The 15,780-nt window shown below is 40.8% G+C and overlaps 1 protein-coding gene across 1 annotated transcript in view; it reads left to right on the top strand.

Annotated features, from left to right (window-relative positions):
* Nucleotides 1-15,036, top strand: part of LOC307033598 (uncharacterized protein) — a 127,804-nt gene extending 112,768 nt beyond the window's left edge. Inside the window, exon 4 of the mRNA XM_079672128.1 lies at nucleotides 7,860-15,036. Coding sequence (XP_079528254.1) covers nucleotides 7,860-7,909 — 50 coding nt within the window. The 3' untranslated portion in view covers nucleotides 7,910-15,036. The remainder of the gene's footprint in view (nucleotides 1-7,859) is intronic.
* Nucleotides 15,037-15,780: the final 744 nt, after the last annotated feature.

Genomic DNA, 15,780 nt, shown 5'->3' with positions numbered 1-15,780 from the left:
GCCCCTTGTTGCTGGAGCTACACAGCAGCGTCTTGAACATTCTGGCAGTGGGGAATGCGTCACCCAATTTCATGTAGGTGTTGGGCACATGTGTGTTTCCCTGTACCCTCAGGTCTCGCTCGTCATCCTTCGTCGAGTATGCTGTGTCGTACGGGTCGTTCACACATATGATACGGTGAGCATTATGATGGCGTGCAAGGATAATAGATGATAGCTTGTGGACATAGTCCGACCACTTGTATGGGTTGCCATCTTGCGTCCGCCGATCCTCTGCTGATGGAGTTGCCATCCTCCAGATCATGCCCATGTCCACAAGAGCGATGTATGATTCCTGCAGATCTACAGATTCCAGAGAGAGCTTCTGCACGAGCATGCTCTTCTGTGTCTTTCTGAAGGTGCCGTTGGAGTTAAATAATGGCACACACTCCTCGACAATACGATGTTCGAGCAACTCGGGGAGGTTCACAAGTTGACTGCCCTCAACCAGGTTTATCATTGCCTTGAGGGCGCTTCGCTCCATTTCTGCAGCTTTCGCCTTGAGTTCATCTGATGGCTTCTCCTTGCTTAACGCCTTCGCAAACGTCAATCGTTTGCACAGAGGGACGGGTGCATGAAGAGAGGTATTCTTATTGAATACCCGTTCTTCCAAAAAGTGGGTCAATTTCTTCTCCCCTGCGGCATGGGCTGAGTTGAAGTCTGCAACGAGCTCATCAGAGGCGGGCATGGCCGACTGCAAGGTACGGAGGGTGGTTGAGGCCGTATCGAACGGGAAGGTGTCAAACTCATGCATGCATTCAACCAGGTCTTGCACACACTGCTCATCTTCTCGCATCCGTTTGGGGCCGCATTCCGTGTGCTTCCTCTTTGTCTTTTTTCGGTTTGCATGGGCTTTGTGAGCTGCCCGGATCTGGGCCACATTGTTCACATTTCTGGAGTGCACCAGCAGCTGCTTCTCATTCTGTAGGATAGAGAGCCAACCAGACTTCATTTTGCTACCCTTGTTCATGGTGCATTCGATCCACATGTCCCAGGCCATGTTGGAATAGGGGTTGCCTGTGATGGACTGGGTGAAGTCAGTACGAAGGAACGCAACCTGATCTGCAGGGAGAGCTGTCAACATCGCCCAAAAGTCTGGCAGCCACTTCCCATATCTATTGTTGTCGTAAGCTACCATCCATGGCAGCATCGCACGCAGAGAGCTCACATACTCATCCCAGTTGCATATATGGACCGCATGTACATTCTGCATGAGCGCGTCTGTCATGGACAGGAAATCCCTCCAGTAGTTTGCCATGTCACTGGCCTCAACGTGGGTGAACATGTTGGTGACAAGGCTCTTGAGGTCAGCATCATTCTCTAGTGCCACATGAGCATCAGCGCGGGATTCCTCGGATTGACTCGTATCTCTCAGAATGTCAAGGTTCTCCCTCGTCTCATCAGCCAGGTCGGGCCCGAGGTTCTCCTTCATCAGCTGACACATAAGGGCCTCGTACATAAGTCGCAAGCAGCGTAGCCCCCTCTTATAATGTTTGCCTTTCAGTGCACGATCGACGGAGCCATCGGCAATAACTCCAGCCGCGACAAGTACTTCACCTAGTTCACTACCTTTGTACCGCTTGTAGATGGCACTCATCATCACACACTGTGTATGGAAGGGACCAAGAAAAGGTACAATGGCACTGAATTTGCTTGGGTTTTCGGCCTTGAGCAGGGTGATGAGGACATACACGGGATGATCTCCAACTAAGAAGGCAAAGGGCATGTGCTTAGTTGCGATGATGGTAACCAGCTTGTCCATGACGTCCTTCACAACTGACTTGTCGGGCGGTTGATTGTAAGATGTATGAAAATAAGCCTTGCTTTTGTCCTGCCACATATTCAATCCAGCGTGAAACCCGTTGTACGAAGGGATATTCTGTTCGGCTGCAACAGGGCGGTCACCATTCACATCAGCACGTGCAAGGGCATGAATAATGCTTCGCTGGCGCTGAGGCTCAGTACTCGATGAGACAGTAGTAGGCTTAGGACGGATCGGAGGCTCGCCACGCTTGACGGTCCTATATGGCATAACCGTTTGCATCTCAGAGGCCTTCTCAGTCAGCACGTCCGAGACAGTCTTGGCATGTTTGATCCGCGGTTGCTCATCCTGGGTGTTTGCCTCATGCTTATGTACAAGACGTTCTTCGCGTTGCAGAAACATCAAATTACAGCGGTGTGAAGTACCTCCTCCTGTCAATGTATCGTTCCGAAAATCGTCATTGTCGATGATACTGATGCTTGGTTCCCCTTCAGCGATCTCTGCCGGACAGACCGAGCACCGCTCAAGGTCATGCATTGTCCAAACATCACGTAGCAGAAGCACGTTCGGGTAACTGATCCCCATGCCCAGCTTGTAGTACGAATCAACAAGCTCCTTGCTACGAGTCAATCCGTGAAGGGTGACGGTGGCATTGATGGCGGTAGTGGTGGGTCGCTTTATAATGTACTGTGTGATGAGAGAGGTGAGAGAAAGTGTGCTTGGAGACAGATCTACCCCATGCTTCCCCTGCAAAGCCGATAGCAACTGCAAAACGAGAGGCGGGAGTTCCTCCTCCTCCTCTAGCTCCTCGACTCGTGGAGGCCATGGGACGAGTTTGATGGACTTGACATCATCTCTGAGCCGCGCAGCCACATTTTGCACCAGTTGCTCACTGCTGACACCAATAGAGGAGATCGCTGCTTCGACATATGAACCGCTCCCAGATGTGTCATAGACTAGGTCGCTCTGGTTTCTCTGAGGGCGAGAGTGGAAGCCGATCTTGTCCTTAAACTCCCGGGTCAGGATATCTTTGATGTAGGATGACTTGACTCCAGATGTTGGGAATCCATACCGAGAAACGATAGAGCTGTAATCTCTGAGGAGGCTCTGCAGTGACCTTAGTTCATGTTCATCAAAGATAACTGTTCTGATGTTATCAAAGAAAATTGTCTGAGCTTCACGGAGAGTGACATTGTGCATGTGGGGAAGTTTGTCATCTTCACTCATTCTCTGGTAGTTACGAACATATTTAAACCAGCATTTTTGATGATATCTGATCTCAAGTGCATACGGCTGATCAGCTGCATAATTGATCAGACAGTTGATTCTGTCGCGCATTAGTTCATCTTCCAGAGCCACCGTATGGCTCTTGAACGCTGCCCATGCATGATCGTACGAAATCAGGACCAACTTTGATTCTGGATGTTTTGCCGACTCCGTCTTACAACACCACACACATTTATTTTTATCGTGTATCAGCCCTAGACTAGATCGCAGCCGCTTGAAAGATGGAGTTGCAGCTGTGGAACTAATGTCAGACGTAGACGAAGACTGAGCTTGGCATTCATCGACAACTCGTTTTTTCTGTCTGTTGTTGGCCTGTTCCAGTTTTGTGGCATTGCATAAGGTCAACCTACATGTATCATGGACACAGTGTCCGACGGGACCTGTATCCCAGTCGATGGATGTATGGACGTCTCCGAACTTGTCAAGACCGCTCCATAACTCTGTATTGTTCTTTAGAGTGTCCCATTTTTCAATTGAGGTAATGGCATCGGTGGCTTTGCTGCAAACCCTTCCACACTGCAGGATACACGGAATGTTGGACATTGTCACAAGCTATGATCCATATCGTGCGGCATACTCATGAATCCCTATAAGAAACACAAGTAGGCCTACGTATTAGATATTGATATGGGGGCAGATAAGAAATTAAGAATAATTTCCATTTGTTAAATGTAGCTATTATTTAGTTAGTAAGCATTTGGACAGCCTGACAGGTCTGATTCAACTAATCAAGAGCTATGACTATCTTATTAGAACAGTTGAATCAGGTGTGTTAGTTCTGGGTTGGAACGAAAACATTCAACAGGACTGGAGTTGAGAACCACTGAGCTAGTTAGCTAACGTTAGCGCACATTATGACAGGGTTGAATTTGGCAAATTTTTGACTCGGATAGTCAATCTGCTTTCTGAGGTAAACTTAACGTGTAGCTCGCTACACCAAAACTAACATTGTTATTATTACTAATATTTCTATTTCATGACACAACAAAAATAGCCTTATGACAGTTTCTACTGAATGGTAATAACAAACGCTGGCTAGCTAACGTTGGCTTGGCTAACTAGCAAGATTACATGATCCATTCGCTAATGTTGACAATACAATCAAAATGGCATAGCCTACCTTTCAACTTGGCACGTTTCTCTTCTTCTTCTTTTCTTCTGTTTTTATACTGCGCCCCGATGGCTTTTGCCTCTTCACAGTTCTCTAACGTTAGTCTTTCTTTCCTCAACGATCAATTTTAAAAACACTTGACAGATACCCATCAATGCACAGCGCTCTAGCATGTTCTGACTGTGAACACTTAAAGCTGAGGCTCTTAGACCGACCGACCATTTTAGATTTTTGGCTCATTTTCCCTTATGTTAGATTATTATTATTTTTTTTTAAATAATGGTTGCAGATATAGAGCCAAAACTGCGCCAAGCAAACTTTTTTTATTATTTTTTTTTTATTTGTGGCGCCCCCCTCTGGGTGGCGCTCTAGGCAAACGCCTATATCGCCTGTAGGAAGCTCCGCCCCCATATATAGTACATATATATACTTCAGTTTATAACAGTGAGTGCTTGTTCTACTGCCGTGACCGGTACCTCGTGATCCTGCATGTTCCCGTTCAAAACGTGTATATTTTCTCGACCGGATGGTGGCCATCTTGGATTTGTGGGTCCGAACGATGTCATCGCACCAAACTGATGTCAGAAATTGAATCCTTGTGGCCGACTTACCCCAAAAAGTGCATTTACACATGACTCTAGGCGCTCTGGTTCAAAAGTTAATTTTTTAAGATGGCGCGAGCAGCCATCTTGGATTTGGCCCTCTAGCAAAAATTGCCGGGATTTTTGGGAGGGACCTTGGGTCTATATTTTTTATAAAAGGTCCAATGATGTCAAATCAAGTGTCAAAACATCTTAGCAGAAGAATGGTCACGGAATTGAGGTTCTAGACCCAACTATTCATTTAATAATGTATAACATGTACACTGTAAAACATCACAGCCCCATTTAGTTATGTCAAGTTACATTGTCTCTTTAATTCAAAGAGCTCTGACAAGTTTTTGATTTTGAACTCAGCGTTTCTAGTTTTAGAAGGTTAAACTTACATTTATTCACAATCTTGACAACTTAAACATTTTTGTCACATTGACTCAGCAAGTTATCAGTTGAAAAAATAAAAAGGAGGGGAGTGCAGGTGCAAAAACGTATGCTTCCACATTTGAGTTTTAAAAAAATCCCTCTTTAAACTGAATGCAAGGTTTAAGCATGGATGTAATTAACTGGTATATCCTAAAGATGTCATCTTTTAATTCGGACTAAAGTAAAGACACATTTTGATCTAAATGAGGAGAATACTGCCGCTGGCGGAGGAACTCTGTGCACCTGCAGCGGTGATCCAACGGAGGCGGAGTGATACGTTAACCTACAGTCTGAAACACCGGCTAGGACGGTTACGGAGGCCATTTATTTCTGCTGCATGACAGCAATGGAGGTACGTTTTAATGATTTTAAAACCTTTAATTCTTTGTCTGTTACTACGGTTTGAAAAAATAAAGAGTATGAAGTTATCTGTGGATGTTGTGCTTACTAATATTGATAGAAAGCTACACATATTAAAGTGCAAGCAAATGGGTTTGTTTTAAACTGTTAATATTTGTTTTTCATTATGAGCTCCTAAAGTTCTTCATTTACATCGACATTTAGGTTTGCTTGGACAATTAAGTGGTTAGTTTGCTAACTTAAATTGCCATTAGCAATAGCAACATTCACTGCTAGCTACACAGTCAGGGTTAAGGGAGCGATACTGTGTCACTTTTAATGGCTGTGCGTGCACTTTGGGTTTAATATTGACCATTGATTATTAACAAGTCTATACATTGTGGGTGTGTACTGTGATTTCTTGATGCATTAAAATATGAAACAAGGTGGTATGTCTACTTTTTTGTTAGTGCTGTTAGTGTGGGGAATGTGGTTATGTATTACAAAAGTAGATTATTACCAAAAACAATTATAAATGTTATGCATTATTAAATTAATACACCAAATAAGCTATATTTATTTGTATACATAAACCTGGTTCTTGTGAATTTAAAATGCATAGGTTTTATTTATATCGAATATACATAAGCCTTGTTCTCGCATTTGAAACACATTGGATGTATTGATAATAAGGTTGTTGACATAGTTATGTTTTTGCAATGCATAGAGTTTATCTGTCAATTTATGTAAGAACTATGTAATCCAAATGGATGGAAATTTGATATGCAATTCAAAAACCTAAATCTCTATATTAGGGCCAAATATTTCTGTGTGAACTTTTACAACTTACATTCTTAGATTGTTGTTTATGTTCAACACCAAATCAAATTCCTTCCCATGTGTAAACGAACCTGGCAATAAACTTCTGAAATATGTGAAATAATACTAAATTAGAAGTAGAAGAAATGTGGAAATATGGGAAACATGTGAAGACACAAAGAAAAATAACAAGAGGATTAAACAGTGAATTTATCCTTATTTTGTCTTTTATTTAGTGTTATTTGATGTAATTTATGTTTGTTCTCCTTAGTTTTTTTGTCTTGTTTTGTTTCTTTGAAAGCATTAATGTTGTGTCCTTGTTTCTCTTTATAGTATATTTTAAGTCTCTTTGCTACGTGCAGCCTTCTTACAGTGCAGACACTTTTCTGCTTGCTCTTGCCTCGGCTTACTTTTTTATGCTGTTTTTTCTATTTTTCTTTTCTGAAAACTTTGAGCAGTGGCTCCCGAACATTAACCTATTACTGGGACAGTTATTCTTTGTAAATAGACGGAGGGCTTCAGCCATATTTCAATATTTTTACGATGACCTCAGTCTTACAGCGTGGCCAAGCAACAGCTAAAGCCTGGTACTGCATGCTATTTAGCTTAAGCTAGTTAGCAGCGAAATGCCTCCGTTCTCTACAGATGACTTCCACAAACTTCTACAGAAGATGGCCGTGTTGGAAATGAAAATGCAACGGTTGGAAGTTAACGTGGAAGTGAATGGACTAGGTTGGAATGACACCACTTTACCAGTGTTGCAAAAGAATGGACAAAGGCATGTGTTAGAAATTAAAATCAATGTTGTAATGGGGAAATGTAGTTTAAACATGCTGTCAGTTTTAATGCTCTTTTATACTGAAAAACCAGAAATTCTTGTGCACAAGCAGTTAAGCTTTTATTCTGAAAATCCTTCATCTCCGGTTAGCATTTAGCATGTGGCTAATATACGATTTCCTGAAGAGGTGAATTTAGTAGCGAAATGATATGGAGTGGTGCAAACCGAAGCCTACTGATTTAACACTACAACTATAGATGTCGAGATACTATCATGCTGAATATTAAATGAAGGTACAGTTTATTTGAATACATTGTTTACAGACGAGAGTAGCATGTGACAACATCCGGAATGACCGGAAACCAAACGAGCCGAGAAGTATTGTTTAGAGTATTGATTACAGCGTTTAGAATGTGTTAAATGAAAAGTGATGAAAGAGAATATGAGGAGAAACGGCGTGTTAAGCATATATTGAATGTGAAAAGAACCTATCCTCTGTTTAAATGCAATAACGGACATTGGAGACGAGGTGAGCCGGCTGGCGGGGAGGAGCCAGCAGAGGATATATATAGCAGCGCCGGGGGAGAGATCCGCTGTCTTTCTTGCTCAGGAGAACCAGATCACAGCTGTTTGTCTGACGGAACAATATTCTGTCTGTAACACTACCGCGCCTTTTTTAATTAAAGTATCCCATTTGAATCTTTTCAGAGACTCCATTTAGTCTCATATTAAAGCTTCTCTCCTGGACGCGAGAATAAAGAACATATTTAACAATTGGCGAGCCAGCCAGGATCTCGCAAAACCGGGAGAGACTACAGCAGGCTGCTTGCTGGACCCGCTGGCATCCGTTCAGCACACAGAGAGCTCAAATCAACTAGGTATGGAGAAACCTGTTATATCGAATTCTTCAATAGTTAATGTAGGACAATGTTAGTTCTGTGTGTTTGACGGCGGCCAGCGGATCCTGAAAATAGCTGTGCAATTTAAGTTAAAACAAGCCTAAATTGATAAATATTGGTAGCCTACCACGTGGCGTTGCTTTGTTACAGGCAGGGTGAGTTCAATTTCTTTTTTTCTATTTAACCCTGCATGCTATTCGTTTGTCTGTTAGTACATGTCGGCTAGAGGCCAATCACTATATGTGTCTTTTGTGGCGTTTTACGTTTTACGTGAATGGTTTTAGGCCATTAAGCAGTCGGGACTGCTTGAGGGAGAGACACAGCCAAAGTTTGAAGCTAAGGTTATTGGAGTGAGTGTTTTGTGTAACAACAGCGTGAGGCTGTTTTAAAAAAGTCCTATTTCAAGGAAAAGGCCTGAGTAGTGTGAAGCTCTCAGTGGTTACACCATTCTGTTTTTCAAGACATTGCGTTGTGGATTACGGCAGGAAGTGCGACATTCGTGCGTTAGATAGACGATATTCTTCTAATTGTGTTTGCTTAGCGTCCTATTTGTCCCATAAATAGCGTGTTTAAACAGAAGAAATGACCATACTGGCTCTTAAAGTCAAAACATTTACGTACATGGGTAGAGGGCTATGACGTAAGGGTATGAGGCCCATTTATCATTGTAAACTAAATGGAAATGTTATTTTAAACTACAGTGTTGTGTGTTGAATTTACTAGACAAAATATCACCTCACCAATTTCAACTCCAGGTGTTTTCTCAAATCCCTTTGTTCTTCAGGTCAAAGGTTGGAAAACCAGTTGCCATTTTGTCTTGACCTCATGTTCACGGTGAGCCACGGCAGTCACCATTTCATGAAATGCTAATTGAAGTACTCTGTTTGCTTTAACACACTGAGGCTGGGCATTCCATCTTCTAAAGAACATCATACTTCTTGTTAGAGTTAGAACTATTGGAAGTACTTCTGCTGGCAAATGTGTATTGGCGGTTTTGTGAATATTCTTCTTTGCAAATGTGTATTGGCGGTTATGTGTTGTGTTGTTTAACCATAGTGTAAATTCCTATTTTAAAGATATTTTTGAGGAAACTACGTTTCTCCTTTGTCAAAAACGAGTCAGTTTTGAAACAGCTATTCCCTAGTGGATTAAGCTGGAATTTAAAATAGCGCACTCTGGTGGTAGTACAGAATTATTACCCAAATAGCGGAAACACCATAACATTGTGAATATTCTTCTTTGCAAATGTGTTTTGGCGGTTATGTGTTGTGTTGTTTAACCATAGTGTAAATTCCTATTTTAAAGATATTTTTGAGGAAACTACGTTTCTCCTTTGTCAAAAACGAGTCAGTTTTGAAACAGCTATTCCCTAGTGGATTAAGCTGGAATTTAAAATAGCGCACTCTGGTGGTAGTACAGAATTATTACCCAAATAGCGGAAACACCATAACATTGTGATTTTGAACCAAATTCATATTTCAAAGTCAAAACCATACACGGTACAACTTTATTTTAACATTTCATATTTTAATTTTGCATATTTTTTATATATTAATTAACTTTATTAATATTTTACCTTAAACTTAAAAAAAAAAAAAAAAAAAATCTATAAAAATAATAAAACTTTGAGCAAAAAAAAAAAAAAAAAATGTAAAGTTCGGACGAACAGCAACGAAGGTGCTAGTCAGAAGATTAGTGCTTCATCTTTGATAGGTTAATACATAATTAGAGAACATGTCACCAAAACAAACTAAGTTGAGACTAGACGCAGGGCCAGGCTCAACTGCAGATATCAAGGAAAGGGTAAAAATCAGATCAGATGCCATAACAGCTCCAAATCTTAGACAAAAAACATGGAACCACATGGAGAAACTGTTGGAACAATGGCAAACAAGAGGACTGTATCCAGCTGATGATCAACCAGCACACATTGGAGAAATATTATTTTATCATATGTTAGTTCAGCAGTGTCAACCAATCCTCTAATCCTAGAATTATTGAGACGCATTAGCGACACCAGGGGTATTGTTTTTCGCAGCAACGATGATGCATAATACCATGACAAAAGCCATTATTGAAACAAGTAAACTTTTAAGTGCTAATTGTTGATTTTTTTATAGTGAATATGCATTTATACCATCAGAAAACCATAAATCATACGATATTTTTGTACCCCTTGTGGGTACACGGAGAAGTTATATTTCTTTAATGCAACGTTATGGGTTTTACATGTCCTGTTCAGAATACGGTAATCATTGCAATATTAATTGAGCATTTTATGCTCAAAGGAGGGAGTGTCATGATTATACAGAGATGTTGATTTCAGTGACGTTGTAGTTAATAAATAATAACATGTAGTCAACAAGAGGTATGCCGAAGCTCGGGCCTTCTCCAAGGAGGGAGTGGTCCAGTTTTAGATATTAGACAAATAGAAGTGGATGAATATGTCAGAACTCTGAGTAATATTATGCAAGTTTTGTCTACACAGCAGGCTAGGAAAACTACAGAGATACCAGACGAGACACCAGAAGAGACTCCTGTTCGGCCAGGTGATTGGGTGAGGGTGAAAGTTCACAAAAGACAGTGGGCTGATCCCCGGTGGACGGAAGCGTGAAAGGTTGTAACAAACTTCACACGCGCTCCGGTTTAAAGGTAAAGAAAAAGGAGCAAATTGACACCACCTCACACATTGTCACCCTTCACTGGCAACTTCCAGAACATTATTGGGAGTTAGGACTGATTTGGCAGAGCTGGAACAAAACAATAAATAGAAATAAGATAAAGATAGAAACAGCTCAAAAGACAAATTGTCTATAGATTTTTATAGATTGTACATTAATGTGAATACCTATTTTTTGTTTTACATCTGTAAAAAGAGTCCAATTTGTTATGTTATTTTTGTACTCATTATTTAAATTCTGTAACAGACACAACCAGGTTTAAAATAGAGATGATGAGAACAAAGCCAAACCAATTGTGGGGTCCCTTAGGGATAAGAGTCGGAATAGCATTGTTGATTGTGCTCATTACACTTGGCACCTTTCTGGTTGGAAGGGGAGTACAATATTATGTAAGACATGGATCCATTAGTTCACTCATAGAATGCCCACATCACTAACAAGACTCCAGCTGTGTTTCAGAGACTTTCACTTATCCCCAGAGCCAAAAGATCAGCTGAGCAACAAGAGGAGGAGTTAGAAATACTCGGTCCCAAACAAGAGGCGGTTATAATCAAGATGATTCACCCCCTTATATGCAGTTCTTGTATCAAATGATGAGATGGGTTTAAGTGATTGGGATATGTAAGTGATGGGGATTTACAGATTAGGGGAATCTCTAAATACACTGGATCCATGTTTTAGTCTGTACCAGAAACACCCCCTGTTAAGCTATGAACAACCGATCGGTGACCTGAGCACAATTATTGAAAATGATTACAGTTGACACAGGCTACTAACCCACAAGTACAGCTTTGTACGTACAAACTCTATGAACAAGATTCCCCAGCAGATAGTGGCGACATTGCAGATATGTCCAGTCACCAAAGTTACTACGGTTCTAAATAACAGTGAGATTTAAAGTGATGGAGAAAATATGGAGACGTTCTTTTATAGTGTGTGAAATATGTGGTGCTTGAAACATGTAGGTATTTAAATTTATAGAAGAAAATGGTTTCCTGAAAGAGTTAATTGGAATAAACATGTTACAGTGGGTGAAGGCAATGTTTAGGGATATGGTAAAATTATTAGTAGACATGAATTGTGTTTAGATGGCATTTAACAACTAAGATGGATAGTAAGATTAGGAAAATAGAGTGGAAAAGGTTGGATTTATTTTACCTCAGTGTGTTAGAATGTAACTATACGTAATGCCTCCCGAGATCTCTCTCTCTCTCTCTCTCCGCCTGTCAGAACGCTACGACCCCATCGTCCAAGCAGACAAAAGACCTCACCACGGAAGACTCCTCCTCCTCCATAGAACAGACAGAGAACCAGAGCTGAACCAACAACTCCAACGCTGCATCCAGAACTATCTCCACCTGAGGCACCAAGAACCAAAACCAGGTGACATAAAAAGGCACACTCTCATCGGTCCCCCACAGGACATGAAGTTCCAAGCTGAGCCACAAGATTTGGGCACAAGAGCAGAGTGTGGGACATGAGAGCGGAATACGCCCTCCATGCAACAAAGTAGAGACTGTAAAGGAGGAGATGAAAAGCAAAGCAGATGGGACACTGAAGAGAGTTACAGCGGAAGGATCCAAGAGCAGATGGACTGAGGAGAAGGTGGACGGAGAAGAGGACAGGACGGAGGAGTTGGCATGGTCCGGCAGAATGTGAGGGGGTCGTGGCTTGACAACCAGAGGGGGAGAGAAGGAAAACGGGAGTGAGTGAGTTTACACATAAACACACTTATTCACCAACGAGAAATACGTAAAGAAAAAGATTTATCAGCCATGAATTAATAAATTGGTGAATTTATAAAGAAAAAAGAGGAAACTATTAAATAACCCTAAAAACACACTGAGGGTAGAACATATTATTCAATCTTTTCATCATATGAACAAATTATTCTTTAAGAGATTTTTATTCATGTGTGAATTTGGGGAAGATTGAACTTGTTACAGTATAGACCTACAGTTTAAAGGGATGGTTTTAGTAACCACTCTATAAAAGCAGACAAATCTTTATTAGTATGGAAAATGTTAAAGGTAGAGCTAGTACCAAGCCAAAGATGGTGTTCCAATCTAGAGTATTGATTTCTCCATTGTGGCATGGTTATTACCTCAGGAGGGAAGATTAAGGTGGAAATAACATTTGTTTTTCGTCCAAGATGTAGAGTTTTAAAATGACACTGGGCAAAGAGCGAAAGCAAAGTTTAATTTAAAAAAAAAAAAAAAAACTAATGTAGTTGGGAGTAATACATGCGGGGCCTTGGATCACTCATTGTGATGGTACATATTTGTTACAACAAACATCGTTTAGGGAGAAGGGGTCGCTCAACCCACCCTGCAGATGTTTTAAATCTTACTTGCAGCTTCAGAGGGAGCGCACGGCACCAGAGTATGAGTTTTAAAAGACAAGCGCCACCAGCTCCTAAAGGTCATCCATTCACCAGATGACCTGACTTTTAGAGATGTTATTTAAAGGAGAAACATATCTGCCATAGGTGTAAATTCCTGAATTAAACTGCAAACCATTAATGAAATGACTTCTGTTTTTAAAATCCTTGTTAAAGGAGGGAGTAATTATCACATGCTCGGGCACCCAAGGTTCCACACACTGTAAAAGGGGTTAGCATAGTTATTTAAGTAGACCAGAATTGAAAATAAATTAGTATAATGAGTTATTGATATTCCACCGGTTTTCACACCATTTCAGGGACTTTATCACTGCATTAGAACAGACCACCCAAAGGTACTGAGTAGGAACTTTTAAGTGATGAAACTCTACAACTGTTGGAACTGACCAAAATCTTCTCCCAGAAATGACTGTCTAGACTGCCGTACCCCAGAGTAGAACGCACAACGGCCCCTTCTAGAGAACATATTACTTTCATACCTTAAATGGTATGAAAGGAGGGAGGGTAAATTTCTCAGGAGGAGACAGTTACAAATGCTAGCAGAACAAGACGACCCACCCCGTATACAGATGTTGATGACAATGATGAGTTAGTTTAAATGATATGGATGTTCGGAGATGAGATTGATCAATGAATGTCCAGCCGATGTGATTCTTTAAATGATGAAATCATGTGAAGAAGTGAGCAAAATTAAAATGGAGTGAATCCATTTCAATTTACTTCATACTATTCCAAGATAGTATATTTTTATTATTCCAATTAATTTTACACTATTCTAAGATAGTCCATTGTATTTGACATTATTATTTTATACTATTCTAATATGGTAGATTTCATGTTGTATAAATCATTGCTATTCTAAAATGGTTTGTTTCTTTTCACTTTGTAAAAACAAGTGCCTTAACACTGAGCGTGGTATGAGAACAGTTTCTGTGAAAGGAGGGAGGAAGAAATGTTCTGATACCAAGCCATTGCTGCTATTTTGAAGAATGATATTGAATGTAAACACTAGAAGTTATACACAAGGGAAAACTTTTATGTTTGAACACAGACAAGAATTTATTTTGTATTTTTGTAAAGCCGGCTGTAAAACCATTCCATTTGATTGTATGTTTGTTAATATGAGATATGTAATATGCAAAGTTCAGATGAAGAACTCATTGATTTCAGTATTATACACACCTTTTAGGTGTGTAAGGAGGGACTGTTAGAAATTAAAATCAATGTTTTAATGGGGAAATGTAGTTTAAACATGCTGTCAGTTTTAATGCTCTTTTATACTGAAAAACCAGAAATTCTTGTGCACAAGCAGTTAAGCTTTTATTCTGAAAATCCTTCATCTCCGGTTAGCATTTAGCATGTGGCTAATATACGATTTCCTGAAGAGGTGAATTTAGTAGCGAAATGATATGGAGTGGTGCAAACCGAAGCCTACTGATTTAACACTACAACTATAGATGTCGAGATACTATCATGCTGAATATTAAATGAAGGTACAGTTTATTTGAATACATTGTTTACAGACGAGAGTAGCATGTGACAACATCCGGAATGACCGGAAACCAAACGAGCCGAGAAGTATTGTTTAGAGTATTGATTACAGCGTTTAGAATGTGTTAAATGAAAAGTGATGAAAGAGAATATGAGGAGAAACGGCGTGTTAAGCATATATTGAATGTGAAAAGAACCTATCCTCTGTTTAAATGCAATAACGGACATTGGAGACGAGGTGAGCCGGCTGGCGGGGAGGAGCCAGCAGAGGATATATATAGCAGCGCCGGGGGAGAGATCCGCTGTCTTTCTTGCTCAGGAGAACCAGATCACAGCTGTTTGTCTGACGGAACAATATTCTGTCTGTAACACTACCGCGCCTTTTTTAATTAAAGTATCCCATTTGAATCTTTTCAGAGACTCCATTTAGTCTCATATTAAAGCTTCTCTCCTGGACGCGAGAATAAAGAACATATTTAACACATGCTAACTCAAAGCTAGTTAGCAGCTACAAGGATTTAAAGGAACAGGGGGGCTGTGTTGGGTAATAAATGTACAAGTGGTAGTCCTCCCTCGAACTCTCTGGGTGCAAGGCCGAAGAGTAAATTATTTCCATGGAATTTGGGCGGACGAACAACAAGCAGAGCCCAGCGCTCTGAAATCTGTGATGCGACCGGCTGGCCTGCATTGCTATCACCCAGGAAGAGCGCCTCTTCAACCCCTATTCATACTAGGAAACAGCCGTGGACAGCTGCTAAAAGGAGAACTACAAACAATCCTCCTAAACCACAGAGTGTGCCAGTCCAGAACAGATACGATCCACTGACCCAGAACCGGAGATCTTTTTCTGATGACCTGGATAACCTGTCCTCTTCACACAGCAGGGTAAGGACCAACAGCTACTCCAAAAGTAAAATGCTAGAGGGAAAGCTAACGACTGGGCCTGAAACTCTGATTGTGGGTAACTCTGCTGTAAGAGATGTAAAAAGTCTGTGTAGTAAGAAAGAACAACACCGAAGTACTCTGTTTTCCCAAGGATATGGTCTCTGACTTGGCTGAGAAGATCTTGTATATTGGGGCTGAACATCCGACTGTGAAGAATGTGGTACTGCACATTGGAACAAATGATGTTGTGAAACAACAGTCAGAAGTGCTGA

This window comes from Notothenia rossii (genome assembly GCF_949606895.1).
Source record: "Notothenia rossii genome assembly, chromosome: 3".
Lineage (NCBI taxonomy): Eukaryota > Metazoa > Chordata > Actinopteri > Perciformes > Nototheniidae > Notothenia > Notothenia rossii.
This window is presented reverse-complemented; position numbering and strand designations above follow the sequence as displayed.